Raw genomic sequence first — 23,958 nt, forward strand, 5'->3', positions numbered from 1 at the left:
ACCGCTCTTGGCTTCTGTAGAAAACCACTGCAGTTATGTATAAACACTGTTGAAGTTGACATGCAATCCTTTTAGGATTGTGGGTGGACTGGAGCCTATCCTGGATGCCACTAGGCAAAAAGGTAGGATTCATCCTGGACATGTCACCAGAAGATCACAGACAAATAAAATCTTTCTATTTCATTTGTATATTTGCAGAAATTGGAAGAGATATGTACAAGATACATTTCCCTCTGTCCCATAGCCTTTTGATCACAGAATTTTAAATGAGTTATCCTTTAAAACTCAGCAGACAGCAACTTTTTTCAGTCTTGAATAATGTGTTTACTCTCACTTTTACTTTGTCATCCTGCAAGACCAGAGCCTGCAGTTAATCAAATCATATTGTAAGACTCATAATACTAATTGCTTACAAGCAAATATATGTTGGTAGAACCAGTGTCCTTCTTAAACTTGGTTTCCACCTAGATAGCCCATGCTTGTAGAAAAATCTTACTACAAGGACAAGGGTTTTAGTTTTTTGTTTTATTTCTTAACAAAATTGGGACATCATTATGAGACTGCTCACTTGGTATTTGATTGTATATAAGAGTCAAAGACAGAGGAAGCAATTGTGGAATTGTTACATGCATTTGTCTGTACTAACCTGATCTGAGGCGATAGTGAGAGCAAGTTTTCAACCCTATTAAAAATTACACTTTGCTATAATACAGACAGATGGCCTGATATCATCCATCCTGACTGTTTTTTGTTCCCTGCATTTTCTTCCACATGCCAACCCCTACCTTGGACTGACAGGGCCCTGTTGCTTGCCATCTGCTTACCATGTTTGGCACCAGAGCATGTATTTCCTGTTTGAGATCTCTCCGGTTGGGACCACCATTCATTATTCATTCTGACACCCTTGTCATATAGACAACTTTCACCTAACATCTAACCAGTTAAACATATTGTTCTCATCTCCATGAGCATCACATTCTTACAGCTGACATTTACACTCACAATGAAAACCCATTTCAAAATGTTTTCCCTCAAAATTTTGATTGTCAATCTCCAGTAAATGAGTACTGAATAAAGACTGAGAAGTTGTCAGGATTTTCTTTTGTTAATGCTTCCCTGTGACTTTTGTTTTCATAGATCCCAACAGAGTTCACCCACCAGCAGTCATCCAGCCAGCAAAAGACATTTCACTTGAGTCATTCTAGTGTAACCAAAATCTAATCTGTCTAATTCTACAAAGCTCCTTTCTACAGAGCCTCCTAAAGAGAGCGTTGCCCAAGAGTTTTCATGGCTTTTTGCATCCAAATTATAATACCCCATGAACATCATTCTCAAAGATTCAAAGATATCATTAACATAATTTTTGTATATAAAAAGTCTTACAGTACATTGTTCAATATAAAACCAGAGAAAATGCTACACGTTTCTTTAAAGTCTCCTTAATGCTTGCAAATAGAGATAATAATCACACACAAGGCCAGTCAATGTCTTCAGATATGCTTAAAATGAAGAATGATAATTGTTTGAATGTAATTTCATTTAAATAATGCTCACACAGCCTGACTTTACTGTTTCAGACGTCAAAGAAAGTAAGCAACCAATTTTTACACTATAGCAACACAAATGTTTTTTGTTAGTTTTTGTTTACCTTTTTAATAATCGTTACACCTATTAATTAATTGATTACTGACATTTATGACTTAGCCTGTATAATAGACTTTTGATGACACCACACAACATATTTTTGCTTCTCAGCACTTTAATTTGCACATAATTTGCTTTTCCCCTTACTAATTTCATGCACCATTTAACAGTTTTTTTTATCTACCTCTGTTTTACAATTTCTTTGACTCAACTTCCAAATCACTCTGCTTGGATTCCTTCCAAAATGGGGTGTCATTATTTCATATTCTGTAGAGATGAGTAAAAGCCTGAGAGTGCCAGCTTCGTCTGTGCTAACAGAAAGACTAATTCACAGTGAAAGTAAATATATCTTAATGGAAAATAATCAGCAGACATCTAAATGGCATTCAAATGATGTTCTTGTTTCTTTTCCTACTTTCAAGTTACGCCTTGCACTGTTTTCTGTTATGCCAGTGGATGGAATTGTTTGATCAGAGTACAATTAAGCAAATAAGACAGGAAGTTACAAAGCAGCAACATAGTCAGCTGCTATGTCAGAAGCAAAGGTGCATTTTTGTGGAAATGTATGTTGGCTATTTACTTGAGGAATAGCATTACATAAAAAATAAGGAGACAGAAAGCATCAACACTCTAATGGTAGTTACATCACTGTAGACGACTGCACACTCAGTTTCATTCAATGAACCCAGTCGTGTTACAGTATATGCCTCAACAAAGAGAGGCATTGGCAATGACTGTTGCTGTTACCTTGACCCCGTGCCAGACAATCAAGGGCAATAGCCCAATGCCCCCACAGGAAGGCCCACACCTACTGCTGCCACCCACGCATGTGACACTCCTAGCATCTCAGTGACGCATGGGAGGCTGGACTAAACATCACCTGGTGCCAATGATGCTCTAAAAAGGCAAAATACACTGTAGTATACAGTACTCATTACATTACAGTAATTCTGTTCAAGGCAAGATAAATATTTTTATTGTGTACCTTTAAAAGATGAGTTATGTGTGACTTGATAAAATAAAGAACTTGATTTACTATTACCATCCCCTTTATAGTACACAGAATAAGGAGTTTAGAGCTGCATTTTAACTTTTTACTAGCTAAGAAGTAGCAAGAATGAATGTCTTTACTGCTTTGTGAGAGGTTCAGGCTGCAGGATAAACAGGGATATACCCTCCATTGCATCACTCACTCATGTGTGGAACCCAGTTTTGCAGCCTTAGGTTTGTATTTTTGCCATTGTCTTGCTCTTTTGCTTGGTTGTTCAGTTAAAAAAGATGGAGGTCCTTCAACATCTGCCACATAATACTCATGATATTTAATGAGTCTGTGTGGCCTGTGCCCTTCTTTATGCTGTTATGTGCTGGGGCAGCAGACTGAACGTAGCAGAAACTTAAAAGACTCAATAAAATTCTCCTTAAAGCCAGTCATGTTGTAAAAGTGGTGCTGGACTCTACGAAGGTGGTGTCAGAGAGGCGGATGCTGTCCAAGCTAAGAACTATGCTAGACAGCCCTTTATACTCCCACAACATGCTGGAAAACCTCAGGAACACGTTCGGCAAGAGGCTCATTCCACCTCGTTGCAATTAGAAATGTCACAGGAAATTATTCCTTCCTGTGGCATCACACTCTGCACTGAACCAAGCATGTGAGCCATAACCTCTTGCAAATATTATAAATACTGTGAATATGTATTCTTTCATATCATTGTTGTTATATTCATATTTTATTATGTTTAAATATTTTATTTGTAACTCATTTTTATTTAATTCAGCATGTTTTTATTATTATTATTATTATTATTATTTTTTACTTGCCATCTAATTTACTTCTTTTTCTCTCACTGTATGTTCCTGTTTTAAGGAGGACTGCCATGCAGCAATTTCCTTTTGGGATTAATAAAGTATTTGTTATTTGGATTCCAATTTACATTGCCATTAATTATCTCTTGTCATCTTGGGACATTAAAAGCTCCTGGAAAGTTTTGACTTGTTCCTAAATACATCCCGATAAAAGGTATTTTCCAAGAATGACTCCCACATACTTTTGTTAACCATGTCTTAAAAAGCCTGAATGATAACTTAAATAATGCGCTAACACAGCAGTAAATGTAAAAACTTAGATTAGGTTTGAACTTGAGCCACCCCTCATTTTCTTTATATATGACTGACAAAACAGTATGTTGTACAGACAGAATTGGAAATACAGTAAATAAGACAAATATAAGGTTAATAAAATTTAAAAATTTTGTTTGACCACATTTTCTACAGTCTGAAACCTTTTTTAGTCTTCAGGAATAGTTCACCAGGCCTCTTGAGGAAGTTTCTTAAGATTTTCTTTGGATGTTGACTGCTTTTGTTTTGTTGTCAAGATGATGCCACACTGCTTCAACAATGTTGAGGTCTGGACAGCAGGGAGGCTTCATCACTCCATCAGACCTGTTACCACTGATTTTCATTCTAAATCTTGTGTCATTTGGCAAACCTCAACCTTTTCTTCCTGTTTTCTTTCTTGGGAAGGACTTCTTACCAGCCAAATGTCCATGACGTTTCACTGAACAGTAGGTGGATCAACTAAAGGTCCAGATGCATGTTTCAGGTCTGGTCTTGGGTCTTTGCTGGATTTTTTTAAATTATTTTTGAGAACATTACTTTTAGATGCTGTTCGTCTGCTGTTGATTCATGTGTCAGTGTTAAGTATGTTAACCACAACAACAGCAAACAACATGTCATATCTCTGACAATGGTGAGATACAAAGACTACACTAAATATCCCCAAAGAAAAATCTTAAAGGACCTTCATGAAGTCTTAAAAAGTTTCTTAAGACCACTTAACACATTTTGGCTCCCTTTATTGTCTTCTAAATCATCCATGTGGGCACCTGATTTCATAAAGTGTAAATATAAAGTACCTACTTTGTATCTGCAGGGTTATAGTAAAACACCTGTTTACCTTTAGAGAAGCAAAGAAGCACAGCAGAGGGCTCAGGAGCATGATGGGAAGAGAAGGAGCACAGAGCCACCCAACGTCTGCCAGATGAGGAGCAACAAACTTTCCTGGAGGTACTTGAGCATGTTAGCAAAAGCACCTTTCTTTGCATAGAACAGCATGAGGTTGATGAAGGCTTCTAAAACCCCTGAAAGAGCACAGGAAATGAAATTGATTATTTTATCTAATAAATAAATAAATAAATAAATAAAAAGTTATATCACAGTTAAGGCCATTTAGGATTTTGTTTGATTCCCTTCATGCAGCTGATCTTCAGACCCTGAAAGAGGACAGGAATACAGATAAGAAGTACCAGAGGCTTCCTTTCCTTATTAAAAGTCAATTAAAGAAAGGCTATGAGAAAGAGCTGGAAAAGACAATGGATGAGCTGGAGAAGGAAACAAAGGTCAGGATGGGGTCCTGAGGAACTTGAAGATCCTAGGTATTTCTGGTCAGGCAGTTGAAAAGACCCTCTTCTTCAATGCTTGGAGCTCCAATTTCTTTTGTAATTGCTTCTGCAAGACAGAACTCAATACCTTACCAAGCGAAATAAATCCTCTTACTCTATAACTACAGTAGCATTGCACTGTCTGTGTATGATGGGTACCTGTCAAATATTCCGCTGGGTGGGTGCCACTAGCTGCCTGACAGTGGAGTCCAATAATTTTGACTTAAATAAAAAAAAAAAGCTATATACAGTATTTTTTTATTTTATGCTAATATTTTATATTTATTTTTAAGTATGTAAGGAATAAAGACAGTTTTAATTTTCCTCAGATGATGTTGGACATTCAGCTTTGGGGTCTCCTAGAGATTCACAGGGCCCTGAGCATTTGCATAGCTTGCATATTGGAAGAAACAACTGACTTCTCATTCTGCATTTTTGTTTGGATTAAAGCTAAAAAGGACTTTTAGATAACCAACAAAGATCAGCATCAGTTCCATTCATTTCCATTTACTCCCACCAGGTGCAGGAGTGTGGATGTGAATATTTACCAGCAGCAGCTGGGGATGCTCTGAAAATTTCCAGCTAGGATGACAGACAGAAAGGCAAAGGTGCTGATCTCTGTGCCACATTAGCTAAAGGCAGACCTCAATGAAAAAGTAGCAGCTGGGAAAGATAGACTCATCTTTGCTGTCAGAGTCATGGCAGCTGGCCATTAGTGGTGAAGTGCAGAAAGGAGCAGCATTGCTCACAAGGAGTAACTAGGGACAAGCACAAGGCGAAAGCTAACGCTGGCTAATTATCCTAAGCTGCTAGCTAGAAAGGTGAGAAGGAAAAGACGTATTCAAAGGCACATGATGGCAGAAAAAATAAATGGGTAGTACAAGAGAGGAAGGAATAGTAAAATGCTTGTACCTTGCTGTCTATAGCTATAACATGAAATATTGGAAGCCTCTCCTGCAGGCTGTAGAGTTCATTTAAAATGGGACAGCTGTCAAGAGCCAAATAAATCACTGAACAGGGAAGCTTCTTTCATACAGAAATAAAACAGAAGGAATTCCCTATACTGGCTTTTCTCCTTTCTAATGAAAAGTGATGTTTCCTAATAGGTGTAGATAAACATTATGCATCCTCATTAACTGATCTTGTTTTGACATATGGTGGTGAAAGGGAACACATTTTATGTTTTTATTTACTATTATTATCATTATTATTATTATTTTTTTTTTTGTATTTTATTTTATGTTTTTTATATGTATTATTTTCCTCTCAATCATTTGCTTAACTCCTCCCATCTGTTGTTTTGCTTCCCATTCCCTCTCTTGTGTGAGCATAACACTACATCCACCTCACCCTCTGTTAATTTATATTGATTTGTAAAACTTTATTACAGTAAAAACAATTTTTCCTCAATATCCTCTTATGTATGAATTTAAAGTGTTACTACAAGTAGATGCCTCTGAGAGCACAAGAGTCAGCTAGGAAAGCCAAGAGTGGCTTGAACATTTTATGGGCATCGTTTATGAGATAAGTAGCACCTTTTGTTTTCAAAAACTATTATAAATTTTTCTGTGGTAAACTTCAGTAAAGCCATTTCAGGAAACCCTCAGAGTAATGTGAGCTTACTGTCAGATTCTGATCAACTTTTATTTCACCTTTTTTCCAAGCAATGCCACTGAAATTCAATATTTAAGGGACATTCAAGAGCAATTTGGAGGTGGGCAAATGGTAGCTCTGACAGAAAGAAGGGTACTGAGATATTTTGGGAGTTTATCCTGCAGAGCTTTAGAAATGAACACTTACAAATGCTGTTGTCTACAAATGTTTAAGGATGTCCAGCCTATAAGATCATAGAGGCTGGAGTGATGACTGAGAGATTTTGCATTTGAAATTAAATGTAGAACATCATGACATGCTGAGCTGAGGCTCCTTAAAGTGGAGGAGGCTTGTATCATATATATATATATATATATATATATATATATATATATATATATATATATATATAAATCCAGCAGCATCTCTAAAGGGGTCAAAGCCCTTTTACTAGTGCATTGGGGTTTGAAAGTATTTGTACATATTTTGATAATTAAATCGATATGTGAACAGATCATATTTGTATATCTATATCATTTTTTTTCGCAAAAAATATAGATTTAGAACTAAGAAATATTTTACTGTGTTTCTTTTAGTGTCTGGGTTCAAAGCACAATAAGACACTTTTTATTCAGTTTTCAATTTGCACTGACTTCGAATCAAATCAAATTTATTTATAGAGTACTTTTCATGCACAAAGAAACACAATGTGCTTTACATAACAAAAACAATTTATGCATTTTATAAAGAAAGTTTAGCAACCATTTGCACACTAAAGTATATAACAAAAAATTAAAACACATCTCATAGTAGTCCACAGCCACAGGGCTGCAGTGCAGGATCCCCAGCCACCCAGACAAGGGCAGTCACCATGGCAACAACCTTGCAGACTGCCGGTGTGTAGGATCCCCAGGAGGAAAATTTGACTTTTTAAACTCTTTGGCCCACTGTGTATTTGAGTTTGACACCCCTGTTCTTGTTCTAGTAAAACCTCCATGAAACACAAGACAGGGGGAGCCAGACGTGATTAAACCAGTATGATGTGATAAAACAATCGCGATTAAAAGAGTTTAAAAAATCAGCTTTTATCTTTCACTATTGTTATTGTTTTAATTGATATTTACAAGAAATGCTTTAACTGCTGCTGTATTGTGTGAATACTGCTGTTAAAAAAACAACTGATCTGTTTAAAGTATTATTTGAAAGTATGCAATACACTACTTTTTATTATTTATTATTGATTTTTGTGCGTATTAATGTGAATAATTGTGATTAATCTCAGTAAATGATGCAAGTTTTTGATTAAAATTTTTAATCACTGCCTAGCAATTGCAATTGTAATATTTATTTCTGTTTTATTTATAATGAATGCATTTGTTTGCTTACTTTAATTTAATTTTGTTTCATTTGTTAAATTTGTTTTTTAAATTCAGTCACATTAAACATCAAGCAAAACAAACAGCACACACAATAATATTAGTCTCGAGAATAAGAAAAAGGAAAACATGTTAAATGCCCCAGAATAGAAGTTACACAATCAAAACATTATTACTTCAAATACCAGTTCATCCTAAATCTTCTGCCTGAGACCAACATATGAAGTTATGAAAGATACTTTTTCCACAGGTTGAACAAATTTTTTGAGATCTCAGTTAAATCTTTGTGATTTGTGTTTAGAGGGCTTGTAATATATTTTTTAGGACAGAAAGTAACTTGACAAGACAGTTGATACCTCGTTTAAGCACCACCTGACTGTAAATCATATTTTAAACTGAGCCAGGTTGTTAACTTAGCACTACAGATTGGAAGGATGGAGCAGTCGAACAGTCAGCTGACATGTTAAATACTCCATACAGACATCATGTAGCAATTCCTCTGTCAAACCTTGGCTCCATAAACACTAGACTTTATTGTTGCTCCACTCCTCTGTGTTTTAATTGCTAATTTGAACATTTTTAGCTCTTTAGGGCTCATTTTAACCAGTTTGTTTTGTGATGGCAGTGAATTGAGTGACAAATTTGAAATTGGAACTTCTGACAGGGAAAAATGTAAAGAACAACAATTACATCTGGTAGGAACACAAAGCATCAAACGAACCTCTGGTATGGCACTAGGCTAGGGCCTAATGAGAGAGACAGTGAATGCAGCATTATTGGCACTTGAACATGGCTGGAGGCAAAGACGAAAATGCTGGATACTCCTACTCTTTCCTGCGAATGTGACATGGAAATCTCCTGAAAATCAGACACAATCAGTTGATCAGAATTGGTCTCCATGGGAAGTTGGCTGTTCACAGGCCATTTTTAAGAAAGGGAAACAGGGAGAAAAGGCTGAGGTGTGTCAAGTGATCCAAGAACTGAACTGGAAATCAGTGGCTACAGGTATTATGGAATCATGAATCCTCCTGAGCCTTCAAGATTGGTGAAAAAGTGTGGGGGGTACAGCTTGATAGAAAATTAAACAAAAGGCAGCCAATATTATCCAAAGAAGAGTTTGAAATGTCTTTTTAGAAGTTGTGAGAACCATTCCTGAAGACTACAGGAATCTGACAAAAAATGAATTCAGACTGTGTTGAAGAATAAATGTAGTCATATGAAATATTTAGGCAAAAAAAAAAAAATAAAATAAAAATAAAATAATAAATAAATAAACAAATAAAAATCAATGTGCTTATGTGGTATAGTTCCACTATATATGTTTGAATAAATAAGTGAACCAATTTCTCCTTTTCCTGGGAATACACAAGGTGTTATTTTTTGATCATAATCTTAATGGCTATTTGAATAAGAAGTTCAACCTTAGACTTAAACTGCACTTACAGGCCACCATACTTTCCCTGTGCACCATAATAAAATAAATTCTAAAATTATTCATCCATCCATTTTCTATACTTGCATATTCCAATGCAGGGTCGCGGGGGGGCTGGAGCACAACCCAGCGGCTACCAGCCAAGAGGCAAGGTCGGCAGTTAAATTATAAAATCATTTGGTTAAACTTGAACATCATTTTAACACACACACAATAAACATTCATCAAGAAATCTACATATTTTTACCTGCACACTCTAAGAGAATTAAATAACAGCAAGTGTCATTGGGCACCAAACAGAAGTCTTTTGTCAGTGTAACCTTCAGAGACTATTGGTCTTTGTAGAGTTGGGCAGGTCATTTCTTTCAAGAAGGGAATTCCCACTCTGTTGGGTCCCTGGTGACTTCTGAAAACAGAGATAAGGCTTTGCATTAGCAGACAGTCAGTCAAGAAAGCCAAAGGGACTGACAGGATTAGGCCACAGACGGTATGGCAGTGTCAGTTCATTAAAATATAAACACACTTAGAGAGATACAAGTACAAGTAGTCAAACCAAAACTAAAAATACGTTTAATTTGCAAAAAAAACATGTTTAAAACAATAATACAAATTTCTCGATTCACATTTATAACCAAACTATTAAACACAAAAGACAAAAACAGCTAACTCTTTTACTCTGATATCAGTCAAGGACAACAAATTAGTTTTTGAGCTGATTACATGATGAATGAGGATAGCTGTTAAAGAAAACACCACATTCCCTGTGACACATATTCCCAGCGGTAGCAGCATGTTTGGATGAAATTAGATGATAAACGTTGTGTGCTCTGATGGCTTTGCCTGTAGGGATGAGCCTGATTATGTGCGTCTGCAGAGTGTGTGTGATACGTGCTTCCCCCCAAGATTCAGGCTTCCACTGCACTTGTTCCTGCCTGTGAAGGAGTGGGGTCCCCATGCACGGCCTCAGGTTCCCACGCCTTAGTGGACAATCTTTGACACAGCCAACATAAACAGATGTTGCAAAGCAACAGGAAGTGGTTGACTTCTTAGGGGCTGTTGAAAAAGAAGCTGTTCATCTCCGTGACAGAGAGCAGTGAGGAGGTCACAGTACAGCAGGAAACAGCAAAGAAATGCTCCCACGCACAAGTGCATGGGGGGGGGGGGGGGGGGGGGGGGGGTCGTAATTGGGATTGAAAACTGCATAAGAAATTTCCAGTCAAGCGGTCAAGGTTAATCAGTGGATTTTAGATTATTCAGCGTCATAGCTCTAATCTTTCTCTAATATATTTGGAAATTTTTGGTTGAGTGTTTATCTAAGCAAAGTGGAATCACAAATAAGTGACTGTGAGAGATAAATACAATGCTGGAGGGGGAGACACAAATATTACACAACCTTGGATCAGTTATTAAGTCCTACTGTTATTACTTAATAACAGTAGGACTGCAAATTAAACAAGGACAAAACAATAATGTTAAGGTGATAAATGCATTTTTACCACAGCATAAAAAAAGCAGTGTAAACAGTTAGCAGTTTTAAAATAAAAATTGTAAGGTTACATAACAGCTGCACTGCCTGCAAGGGTTGAAAAAGCTGTTGTAACTTTGAACCCTTTGAGTGTTTTCAATGTTTTTTTTATATGCATTTTTTTTAAAGGTTACATTACTTTTATGTCTACAGATTACATGTAGGTTTTATTTTTTTCTGAATTATTTCTCTCATCTGAGGACAAGGAGTTCTAACAACTGCATCTCTGTACTGCGGAAATGCAGTTGTTATGTCCAAAGGTGAGAACTCTCTTTAACCAGTCAGTGGTCTACAATACTGAAACACCCCCATCCAGCATTAGCTCGGCCTTACGCTGCAGTCTAGTTGGAAAAAATTAGCCACTTACAAACATGCTTTTCTTTGTGAGTTTGTCAGGGTATGATTATACCAGTCTCTAAGGACTCATGTAGTGGGAGGTTTTTAGGACTTCAGAGACACAAAAAGTTTCAGATATGCTGTTGTGGTTCAACAGCAGCTTTTTATAGGTCATTTTAAAACTGTTATTTTGTCTGGGAGAAACTTTTCTTTTTAACCCATCCAGCCAAATTACTCAATGCTTTGAATGACTCATAAACCTTTTGACAGTTCAGTCATCTCAGTTTTTGCAATGTATAAATTATTTTCATGCCTCTTGCAAGGCATTGCATTATTTCACTTTGGCTAATCTTCTGATAGATAGATAGATAGATAGATAGATAGATAGATAGATAGATAGATAGATAGATAGATAGATAGATAGATAGATAGATAGATAGATAGATAGATAGATAGATATGTCTCGAGAGATCACAATAAATGTCAGAATGCTGTGTTTGTAGCCTAGAAAACCACTACCAGAATATAAAGGCCTCTAAAAATGGTACATGGGTAAACTCTCTTGGTAAATAATGTGGATGAAAACTCAAGGCTAACAATTCAACGTCCCTTGTGCAGATTTTCTCCTTTTACAGTGACGTGACCAGGAAGGAACCAATGGTTGTTAAAAAGCACCTTCCTTCAGATTTCTGCTGATTGTCTTGTCCTGGCCTGCTCATATAGTCCTAAAGCAGTGTGTAGACATGTGAGAGTCTGTGGTGTGTTCATGCAGCCAAGTCTCAGAGAATCACATAATACTGCATTCCCTGTGTTCTTTTTGAGATCTTGTTAGCACCTCAAGCTCATCCATTTTGTAAACTAACGATTGCATGTGACCCATCAGAATGGTTGCAAGAAATGGTCTGAATTTCCACATTTTTTTTTCTCTGCTTTGCTTATACCCTGCATCCTCTTCACCTCCTCTTCAACTCATTTGGGATTTGGTGCGTCATTTTGCTGGTTAACTTGGTTTTAGAGAGCTTAATCAGTTGATACCACTGGTAAAAAAAACTCTTTCATTGCCATGGAAACGTATCATAACAAGTCTTGAAAGAGACCAAAGTACATGGCGAAATCACTTGAGTAGCACAGCTTCCGAACCTGTGTTAAAGAATCTTCTTTAAAAACTAACTTTGATGGTGAATGTCTTGAAAAAAAGTTGATTGTATCTTAAAAAAATGATAACAGTACGGTCAGGCCTATTACAGTTTGCTGCCACCATGCAGCTCTTTCTAGAGTGTAATTCACTCAGTTAATTCATTAAATTTTAATTTATTAATTGAATAAATAAATTAGGATATAATAAGTAACCATGGTGTGGTTAGAGCTACATATAAGAAAACCCTGCAAAGAAAAACTACGGCTGCTCAGAAGACATGGTTTGTCTCTTTTGTTATGTGGTTCCCCCATGCCTATGTGAGGTTGGACCAGGAACTCCTTAGGGTTTGTGAAAAGGGCACATTCTTTAGTTCAGGTAACAGCAGACCAGCCAACTCATTAATGTTCGGATATTTCAGTTCTAGGGCAAATCACAGTGGCACCAAATTGGTGTATGATGCCTGCTGCAGGAAGAAGATAAAAGTCCTTGAGCTGGGTACTCTGGCCCTGCTGGCTTGCTTCCCACTGTTGCTTGAAAGCTTGCTAATGTTCAGCATGCAAAATGTGGACCTGTTATAAGAAAACCACTGACAGCACATCTGCATCTTCCTCCTCTGCTGGACTCAGACCAGAGAGGGTCCTCTTCACAGCTGCACTAAATGTACTGTGCCAGCAAGGCTGTGAAATATGTGTTGGATAGGAATAGGGAAAAGATACTCAACAGGCGAAGGCTTACAAAACACCCATTGACATCCAAAGGCACTCAGAGGGAGAGGGGAGAAAATACTGTTGAGAAAATCAGACAGTAAAGGGGAAAAGGTGGATGAAATATTAATAGAAATGAAATATTAACTTCATTCTTCTATTGAACTCTGAAGTTTTGGGAGTGCAGTGTTTCTGCAGCAGTGTGTTTACCACACTTTGAACTAGAAGTATTTCTCAAGAGCTATAAGAGGCTCTATGCACATCCAGTTTCTGTTCATTTAAGGTCACTTCTACAAGTTTAAATCAGGAATAGTAAGATGGAAACTGTTTTCCATTAGAGTGTTGGATAATGACAGTCTGACACCCAAGTGCTTACAGATGGATCCTTCAGGAAGCAGTTTATTTTGGACTGTGGCACACAGATATGTTTATGACACTTACAGTATTAACCCAAAAAGCCTAAAAAGACAACACAGCAATAGTACAACAACATGGATGGATTTCCCCTTTCCCTCGGACTTCATATGTTTAATCCATTTGCAGAGCAGGAAATCTGAGGAGAACATCTGTAATGTAAGTTGAACTTTTTGTTTTGGCTTTGGTGCAGACAGCTTCTCACTTACCTGCTCTGTTCTCACCATCTGTCATGCACTGCTGTTAAGTATGTTTTTATCTACCATGGTGCTCCCACACCTGACTGTGCCACACAGATGCTGCTTCATACTTTCTTTGATGTTTTATTGCTGCTGTATGTTTTAAGCTTTTTGTTTTTAGCTGCACCTAAAGTTAATATGATTTTAATTGTGAGACGGAAGCATTTTATCACTGGCTTCAGCTAGCTAATGTATTTTGATCATGATCATAAATGATCATGAGATCATAAATGGTCGTGTGATTAACTGTACACTAAAAGAAAACTTTATACTAAGTGTAAACTTGAACAACACCATTTACACATTTCATGAAATGTAAAGATTTTAATTATTTACATTTATTTTTTCTTAATCCACCAATTAGTTGTGGGCTCATGTCAAGTGGAATGCAAACATGAATCCTTGCATAATTATTTACAATCTATTACCCTTGTTTGCAACTTAGTTTGTTTCCTCTGATCCACATTGAAAGGGTTTAGTGCAAATGGAAAAATATTTATCTGCAACCCTTTTGTGAGAAAATAAATGGAATAGTGTTAATATTAAGTTCCTTCAGGACACTCAGTTTGTACAGCATGTATCATTAAAGGACCCTGCAAGTGAGACAAATAATGTGAAGGCATTAAACTCATTCAGCAACCAAATGCTATTATCTAGTGTCTCCTGGAAATAAATGTACTTTTTTTGCCACATTTCAACAAAAATAAATCTCCCTTCCCACTTTTGTAGAAATAACCTCCTTTAAGCATTTTGAATAACTGTGTTTAACTCTTGAACACGACCTTGCTAATTTTTTTGACTGCTTGTCCTGAAAGTCTACTCCAGGTTTGTTGCTAGGCTAAAATTTTCCAGTCCTGGATAAAGTGGCTGTTGTTTGAAACCTCTCCCATTTGTAGAGGAATTTTCTTACCATGACATGATCTATTTAAAATAATTTGGACTTGCATCAATAACAATTTTCCTGGCCAATTTAGATTTTCACATTTTTTTTCAAGGTAACCTGCCAATATATATTTTGGCTGTATATTCTTAGTAAAACCCTGACAAGAAAATTACTAACACAACTTCACCATATTATAGAATTTATCACTAGCTTTCAGAGAAATCTTAAAATGAAGTGCTCCAGTTTACTGGTCGGGGCATAAATTAAATCTAAATAACATTGAACATAAGTATGTTCTGGTTTATTGGATATGGTAGGTAACAGAGGCATCTGTTCTCAGAATTACACACAGACCACTGTCCCTGGATATCACACAGCTGGTTTTATGGCTATTTGCTTTTGTGAAAATTAGGTTGTAGCTCATTGCTTACCATTACAGCTGAACAGAGGTGTAATTTGTGTTTTAACAATGTTTTCCAAGCTATTAATCCGGAAGGTAAAATCTATAAAGGGGTAATATGCACTTCCGCTGTGTAAGACTTCTTCAATTACAATGAAGAACTTAATTTAACAGGCTATAAAGCCTTCATAAAGAAAAAGGAGGGAAGGCTGAATGGAAGTGCTTCCCTTTCAACCATGTACCTTTTTGAGACATGACGGCAAGACCAACATGCTCTCTGTTGGTAATGCAGCAACACTCCACTAAAACACTCTTTCTACTTTCTGTTTGGGTTTAAACTAAAATATTCCTTTAGCAAAGTTAGAAAGCAATTGCACTCTGAACTTGAATAAATTTCTTTTCCAAAGCGACTGACACAGTCATTGATAGTATTTTACATGTTGCTATGGTTGCTATGGGAACTTTGTGATTGATTGTGGTTAGAAAAGGGTCATAACCATGCCTAAAATACTTTCTTTTTACAAAGCGACTGTCACCAGCATCAGCGCCATTTTTACCTTTCACATGCCGTTGATCTAAAAACCACTAGTGTTCCCATCTTTTCTTTAATTAAAGTCAAGATCTGCCTGCATCTGCATACACCACCATGGACTTGTTTTGGGGATGAGGCACAGTCTTCTTGTGATGTCTTCAAAGATTTATGTTATTTTATGACTGGAATCATCTTTAAAGACACATTTTAGTCAGATTAAATATGGTCAAAAAATATACAGATATGAACAAGTTTACTTTAAAGTAAAAACAGATGATAATAATTGTCACTTCTTACAGTGAGTTTTAACTCATTTTGGGGAACCTTAATATGAAAAACAGTCAAGTGGGTTTCATTAAAATTTATATAGATGTTCAGATATTCCTCAGCCAAAATTTAAACATGTGCACTTAACAAGAAAATGACTGAAGAGGTGGTCAGTTACGCAACGAGTGATGTCTCTACGGTTACTGTAACTCCAGCGGAGAAGCCATTACTGTCAAATAATGGTCCTCATGTGTCTAAGTTCATGCACTTCACTTAATTTGGTAATTTGCTAAAATGTCCCACCAGTGCCTCTGTTTGTAACAAAATGAGAGAAGAGTAATTGTTATATGAGGCCCGAATGATGTAAAGAAAAAAAAAAAAAAATCAACATTGCATTACTCCACCACTAGTTTGGACTGGTGATAAAAGGCACGATGACATCAAACCAGACTACATTTTCCATTCTTCAGTTGTACAGTTTCTGTAAAGTGTGTCCTCAGAGTTGTGTTTTAAAACAACTACAAGCTTTTATCTTATGTAGGTCTTCCACTTTGTGATTCTGTATGTTGTGAATTCTGAGATATTTCTCTGCTCAACAAACTTGTAAAAACAATTTTTTTCAGTTGTTATGACACACCTGCCACGTTGAGCAAGCCATTCTCCTCTGACTTCTCTCCTCAACAATCATACCACAAAATCTATGCATCCCCATGACGATGTGTATTTCACTGCTGCCGCATGATTGGCTGGATGGGATAGCAGCACAAATAAGCAGGTGTACAAGTATCATTATACACTGTTCAGGAAACATTCATTGTGGGCTTCAAGAATAAGTTTCAAAGAGCAATAAGGACAGCTTCCTTCAACTTCTTTTCTGGGGGCTGTCAGGTATCAGGATAGCTTCTGGCAATAATTGCACCTGACAGGGGGACAGAAGGTGGTCCTCCTCTTACTGATCTGATAAAGCAACTTAATTGAAACTATCAGTCAGAACCGCAGTGCTCTATCTCTTCTTTTCTGATTCTTTCATTCTTTCCTGCATCATCTGTTTCTCCCACTCGCAGCTGAGAGAATCTATTTCTCCTCTGACAGCCTTGTTGTCTCTTATGCTCACTTGCACATATATATTAAGACTTATGTAAAAAAAAAACAAAAAAAAAAAACATTGCTTCCCTCTGCTGGCTTTCCATCCTCATCATTCCCCCCATGGTGCACAAACACATTACTTGTTCATTACATTGTGACAAGGCTAATTAATAAATCATTGCTGTGTATTAATATATATATATTTCTTCTTTAACATGTGCTTTTGTGTCTCTGTGTCAGATTATGTGTTCAGCACAGTAACATCTTAAGTCCCTGTGCATCAGCATAGTAAAAGCTTTGTTCCAAATCACTACAGACTCTTGGTGTCACTGATGGGGAAGAGAGGACAGAGGAAAAACTAAAGGAAATACATCCCCTTGTTGGAGAGGAAATGGTTAAGCCTATTACTGCAGACCAATCAGGACTGGGGGAGCACTGCAAACCTCTGCAGTAAGAGAGAGAGAGAGGGAACAAGGGAGTGAGAGAGGAAGAGGACAGCAGAGCGGGAGAAAGAGAGACATGGTGATGGTTTGCACTCCTATCCAGACAGCTTTGCAGGGAAGGAGCACAACAGAGTTGTGTAAATGAAGAGTATTCACTCAACAGTTTACCTTTAGCAGAGAAGAGGGGGACAAACAGGAAATAAATAATCCCACAAATTCTACAACAGGAATATTCTTTGTGGACTTGGTCTTCTGAGTGGTACTTAGGAAGAGAAGATAGCGGGACTCTCGTTTGCTTATGAAGATTTAGTTGTAATTCTTGGATTACTCTGGGAAGAGGCAGAGGACAAAACAGCAGTTTGGATCATCATTCGGCACAGACTGTTGCAGATATGGAAGGAGAAGGCACAGTGTGGTGTTTGGAGCAGCTCAGGAGCATCTGTGTTTACTCTGCATGGTGAGATCTGCTGTGTTTTGATGGGGCACTCTATACTTATTGGTTTGATTTATGGCTATATGCTTAATACAATGTGCTTTGCATGACAGCGGCTCATTTCCATATGCACAAGACAAGAAACCATATACAATATGTCCTAAATATATTTAATTCTAATAGATTACTAAGACTTTTTTAATTTAGAAACATTAATTGTAATGGTTGATGGAAAATTCTTTTAGTAACAGATTAAAATATATCAAGTCTCTACAGGCTTTTCATCATTTTGTTTTTGCATAAGGTTGTCTGTTTATTCAACACTGTACATTTATGTTCCCCTACTGTAAATATATGCACAACTGCTGGACTCTATGAAACAAGAAAGTTAACTGTGATGTTTAATTTGTGCATTATTCTCACATGTCCAATCCCGCGTTTTGCTTAAAAAAGAGGCATAGTTACTCATTGTTCATTTCAGTTGACATTTTTGGCATGATAAAGTTAAGTAAAGGGATCTTTCACTAAAACAAACCTAGAAGTGTGACTGTGCTGTTGCCCTTAAGAGATTAAATGGATCACATGTAGTGGCACAATTAGATGCAACAATGTCTTAATGACAAGTTAACGGATGGATTGCTCTGCACAGAGCTTGAAGCGAGTTGCTCCTGTCACGAAAATTATATGACCCTTTTCATCAGCACTGTGGCTGTACAAATAATGTATAATTTCATCTCAGCATTTTCCTGTACTTATTTATCTCACGGACAACAAGATGAGCAAAATGTCACCATAATTAATCTTAATTCTGAAAACAGGCGGATGAGATTTAAAGTAGCGGTTGCTTTCGTGCAGGCCCTTCATTAGTGTTACTGTTATGTTAATGCAATAGCAAAGATGTAAAGTGCGTCAGGCGCTGCACAAGAACATGATAAGATATCAGAGGCTTGTTGCTATGTTAATGAGACTTTCCTTGTCGCCTCACTGCTGAGAATATGTTTATTTTTGCATCCCCCACACTTCCCTCTCCTACTTCTTCTGCTGTCTTTCCCTCTATTACCTACTACCCTCCTCTTTCTTTGTCTCTTCAGGTCACTCTAAACCAAGGATGTGGGACTGGAGGACATACAAATGATGCTGTTTGGAGCTCTTGCTTCTTAAAGTCTAATCACAGACTGGGATCGCTTTGTAATCTAAGAGAAACAGGTTCTCTGTCTCATGAAGTGACGTCCTCTACCACATGATAATGATCTTCTCATAAACTACTGAATCAGCTCCCTTCCCATGCACATAAATGCACATACTGGTGATCACAAATGTCATGGTGATTGGACATGCATGCACTCTCAATATCCCCAGTGATTTAGGTTTCAACATGTCGGGGGACAAACTGGAGACCTGTGCTCAATCTACAAGTCAATGGTGGCTGGAGCCAGGCGTACAGACACTGATGGAAAAGGTGGGGAGCGAAGGCCTGTTCCATTAGTGCTCCCAGGAGAGACATGGGCCTGGACGCTGTCCGGACACACTGACCTCCCCCTAACACATTCTGGACATTACTGTGTTGTACACTGGGAAATGACTGACAGCTTACCCTGTTGGAGTACACGCTAATGGATTTAAATACTTTTTCATATTTATAGATCCAAGTATTATCTTCACACTGTGGCAAAAAAAGAAGCAAAAGACAAGGATTTGGATTGCATTATGAGCAGTGCATTTGAGTACTGTGTCGGGAAAAGAGTCAGTGTTCCTTTGTTTTCTCTGTTGGCTCTGTCTCACCTCCCTGGGAATATCATGAGATTATAAACAGGAGGTGCCTCTGACATCTTCTCCCTGTTCCGATCATCTATCAGCGCCCTTACTACCGAACTAAAGGAGATCTGAGAAATCATCTTTAGACACCATTTGTGTATACTCTCTAACACCGACTCAGTACAGGTGGCTAATTCCCCAGCTTTCTTTCCATTGAGGTCAAGCAAAAAAAAAGCTGGCAGGTTTGGCGAGACAGCTAGGAGGTTTTGTGGATGTCAGCCTCTCTGGGAGGGACGAAGAGTGAAAGAAAAAGCTACGCTGGGGGGCTCTGCTGGAGCGGAAATGTTTGGATGGGATGATCGTCTCTGTGGATCTAACAGGGACTCAATGTCCTGATTACACAGCCCTGGTATTCAGATAGCTCTGGAGGGAAGGGTAAATATTAAACAAAAAGTCATCTACAACACTAGTGATGGACAAACATAACAGTTACTGCAGTTCTACAGTAGTGCATGTGTATGAACATTATCACCTGATACCCAAAACTGAAGAACGCATTTCGAAACACCAGTTGTTTTTTGCTCCATTCGTACGGCTTTTTAAATTATTCTAAATAAACATCTAGGATTTTAAAGTGTATCTCTGAGCTTTGGAAGTCTACTGATGACTTTTTGCCAGATTATTTTGGCTTTATTTGAATAATTTCTAATATTTTGATGATGAACAAAACAGAAATTGTGAATTTAGTTACCAATATTTAAAGAAAATATTCTCAGGCTCTCTATTTTAAAACTGGACCCATAAAATTCGTAACCACAATCTATGCAGTACATATCTGTTAATTAAACAGTTTATCTTGGGAATGTTTTTCAAGAGCCTCAAAAGAACTGCAAAGCCTTCATAATTTTAAATGTGGATATTATATGATATGTTTCCAGGGTAGGTCTATACACAGATTTTAAAGGATGATCATTACAAAAGCAATTGCTCACTGAGGCATTTAAGTTTTAATTTGGCTCTACCATTCGTACAGTTATGCCATCTAATCTGTAGGGGGTGGCAAGAAAAAATGCCATCCTCTTTTAAGTGTATATTATTAGCCTTTTTGATCCAACACAGAGATGCTCTTATTCCATAACTTTCAACATTACTTTTGAAAAGAATTCTGAGAGATTCTAGAGATGCACAAACAGAAAACTCTCTTTTCCTTTTCATAAATTCTTTCTCTTTCCTCCTCACACACAGGATAATGCTTATCCTTCCCAGCCCAGAAAAAGAAGCCACCATGAGCAACGTCACGGTTACTGACAACACCGAGCCTATCAGCCGCACAATGAGTCCGGCGACCCCCAGCCCGTATTCCTACCCTGTTAGTTTTCAGGTCTCCCTGACAGGCTTTCTCATGCTAGAGATCTTGCTGGGCCTGAGCTCCAACCTCACTGTGCTGGCCCTCTACTGTATGAAGTCCAACTTGATTAGTTCTGTCAGTAACATTGTCACCATGAACCTCCATGTGTTGGATGTGCTAGTTTGTGTGTGCTGCATCCCCCTCACCATTGTGGTGGTGCTGCTCTCCCTGGAAGGAGACACGGCCCTCGTATGCTGCTTCCATGAAGCCTGTGTCTCTTTTGCTAGTGTTGCAACTGCTGCTAATGTGCTTGCAATCACGCTAGATCGCTATGACATTTCTGTAAAACCAGCAAATCGAGTGCTGACAATGGGCCGTGCTCTGGCACTACTGGCTACCATTTGGGTGCTGTCCTTTGTTAGCTTTCTTGTACCCTTTATTGAGGTGGGCTTCTTTGCTCAAGGCCATGCTGAACTGAACCAGACAGTGGTGGAAAATGTGGTTCACACTAACCAGTATTACACTGAACTGGGGCTCTATTACCACTTGCTTGCTCAGATCCCTATTTTCTTCTTTACTGCCATTGTAATGCTCATCACCTACTCAAAGATCCTGCAGGCACTTAACATTCGCATTGGCACACGTTTCCACGCATCACAAAAAAAGAAGGCTCGCAGGAAAAAGCGTTTATCCATGACAACTATGACAACACAACAAGAGGCAACAGATGGATCCCAGAGCAGCAGCAGCCGCAATCCCACACTGGGTATGCGTACCTCTGTCTCTGTCATCATTGCCCTCCGAAGGGCTGTTAAACGCCACAGAGAGAGGCGGGAGCGCCAAAAACGGGTTTTCAGGATGTCCCTTCTGATTGTGTCAACCTTCTTGCTGTGTTGGACGCCCATCACAGTTCTGAACACAATTATCTTGAGTATGGGCCCCAGTGACCTAATGGTGAAATTGAGACTGGGCTTCCTTGTAATGGCTTATGGGACCACTATCTTTCACCCTCTACTTTATGCTTTCACAAGGCAAAAGTTCCAGAAAGTCTTAAAAAGCAAGATGAAGAAGCGAGTGGTGTCAATCATTGAAGCAGATCCTACTCCTAACAATGCTATCATTCACAACTCTTGGATCGACCCAAAGAGGAACAAAAAAGTGACATTTGAGGACAAAGATACCAATTTGAAACATCTGTCCCCAGACGATGTGGAGTAAAAGAGACTATTATTATCCTAAAGGGATGTTTCATTTCATTTCATTTTGTTTGTCTTTTTCTTTTTTTTCATAGGTTTGTGTGAAATTCTTATGGGTAATCAATGCTTAACCTACAGTAAACAGCAGTCAGAGGACTCTCAGTTTGGACAGTTGAAATTCTCAGTCGCTCAGGCTGGGATTGATTGACTAAAACAACTCAAACCTCAAAACTTGAACTAAATGCTATAGTTTACATTATGTAGGGTTTACGTTTTGAACAGCATACGTTTTGCAACTGACAGTTGTTTGCTTTGCTGTTTTTTTCTCATCTGAACAACAGCAGTGTTGGTCTGTATCATTGCGTGCACAGTGTCTGCACAATGTATCCTGCTCCCGATCAGCTGTAAAATTACACCTGTCTAGGTCCAAGATTCCAGTCAAAAGAAATAATTAAAATCCTGGAAAAGCACAAACACTCATAATCTTTTAAATAACTGCAAAAAGTGCAATGCCATGCATTAAACTATCCAGCAACTTTGACAGTACTCCTGATGGTCTGTGCTGATCAGTGGCAGGTTAAATTGGGCAGTTACCATGCAATCAGATGCATTGTGATGCAGGGTAAAAATCAATATACACAGTTTTCTAAAACTGTATGGAAAATTTGAGGTTTAAGTTATTTTAGATGGCAAAAAAGCTCTTACTAGGGACTCCTTCTGAGTAGATATAGCTTTTATTTTAGAACTCCTTCCAGATTCTTTCAAGCTGGGAGCCCTATAATCTGCTATTTGCCAAAGGTAAAGACTATTCATAAGTTCTTTACACCATCCCATTTAAAAAAGAAAAAATAAATCCCTTAATGGGATGCAATCAATGACGTCAAAGCAGCTAAAATTGACATCAGGTCATGATGAAAAAGGGAACATGTTAATCCAAAGCAGTAATGTAAAAAATATGTGCAATAGAATGTACAAAATTAGAAAGTGGATAATTTATTACTATTTATTGATAATAAAAGTAGGTTTCATGGTTATATCATATACTGTACTGTAGATATTGCATGGCCTTTTGTAACAGTAGCAACACAGTACATTATGTACATACGTGTACAGGATAAGGTAAACAAGGTATTTAAATAGAGAGAGAGATGTAGAAATTGTTATGTAAATGTATATTTACAATAAACACCCTGTGCAGCGAAAGGCTTCCTATTCTCACCTCTGAGTAAAATGTTTGTGAATCTGAAACAGCTGTGAGATTACTCTCATTCATCACAGAACTTCTTTCTTCAACTCCACACCCTACAGTCTCCAGTGGCCACTGACCTTTTTGCCTTCGAGCTCAAGTAAGGAAGACCCACAAACTAAAATGAGACAAAAAAAATAGTAGACACCACAAAGACAGGTCACACGTAGAAAGATAGGAATGGAAAAAGTAGATGTTGTGTTGCTATAGTTAAAAAGCTCAGGAAGTACTGTCCCAGAGTACTGTCCCAGAGTTCGGCAGCCACACACACATTCCACAGACACAACACAGCGTCATGGTTCCCATCATCCTGTTTGACGTGAAACAGATGCAATCATATTCTACTGTGCTGCTTTTTAGCCGTCATCTCTTTGAGCTGAGTGGAAAAAAAGCTACAGTTGCTTGACTTTGATATGAACTGAATATGATAATGTGGCGGAACGGAGACAGTGAGAGCACACACTGAATACACTGAATGATCAGTTACTAGGATTTTTTTCATTTAAAAAAAAATACATAGAGATAATTGGT

At 37.8% G+C, this 23,958-nt stretch overlaps 1 protein-coding gene across 1 annotated transcript; it reads left to right on the forward strand.

Moving 5' to 3' along the window:
- The first annotated feature begins 17,394 nt into the window (after positions 1 to 17,394).
- LOC121647955 (G-protein coupled receptor 22-like) lies at positions 17,395 to 23,384 on the forward strand. Its single transcript, XM_041997796.1, has 3 exons — positions 17,395 to 17,906; positions 18,974 to 20,072; positions 20,883 to 23,384. The coding sequence occupies exon 3, from the start codon at positions 20,887 to 20,889 to the stop codon at positions 22,201 to 22,203; it is 1,317 nt and encodes a 438-aa protein (XP_041853730.1). The 5' UTR covers positions 17,395 to 17,906; positions 18,974 to 20,072; positions 20,883 to 20,886; the 3' UTR covers positions 22,204 to 23,384.
- Positions 23,385 to 23,958: the final 574 nt, after the last annotated feature.

Source organism: Melanotaenia boesemani, chromosome 10 (assembly GCF_017639745.1).
Source record: "Melanotaenia boesemani isolate fMelBoe1 chromosome 10, fMelBoe1.pri, whole genome shotgun sequence".
Lineage (NCBI taxonomy): Eukaryota > Metazoa > Chordata > Actinopteri > Atheriniformes > Melanotaeniidae > Melanotaenia > Melanotaenia boesemani.

Excerpts from the sequence above, each read along its gene's own strand:
- LOC121647955 (XM_041997796.1), top strand. The coding sequence starts at position 20,887 with ATGCTTATCCTTCCCAGCCCAGAAAAAGAAGCCACCATGAGCAACGTC.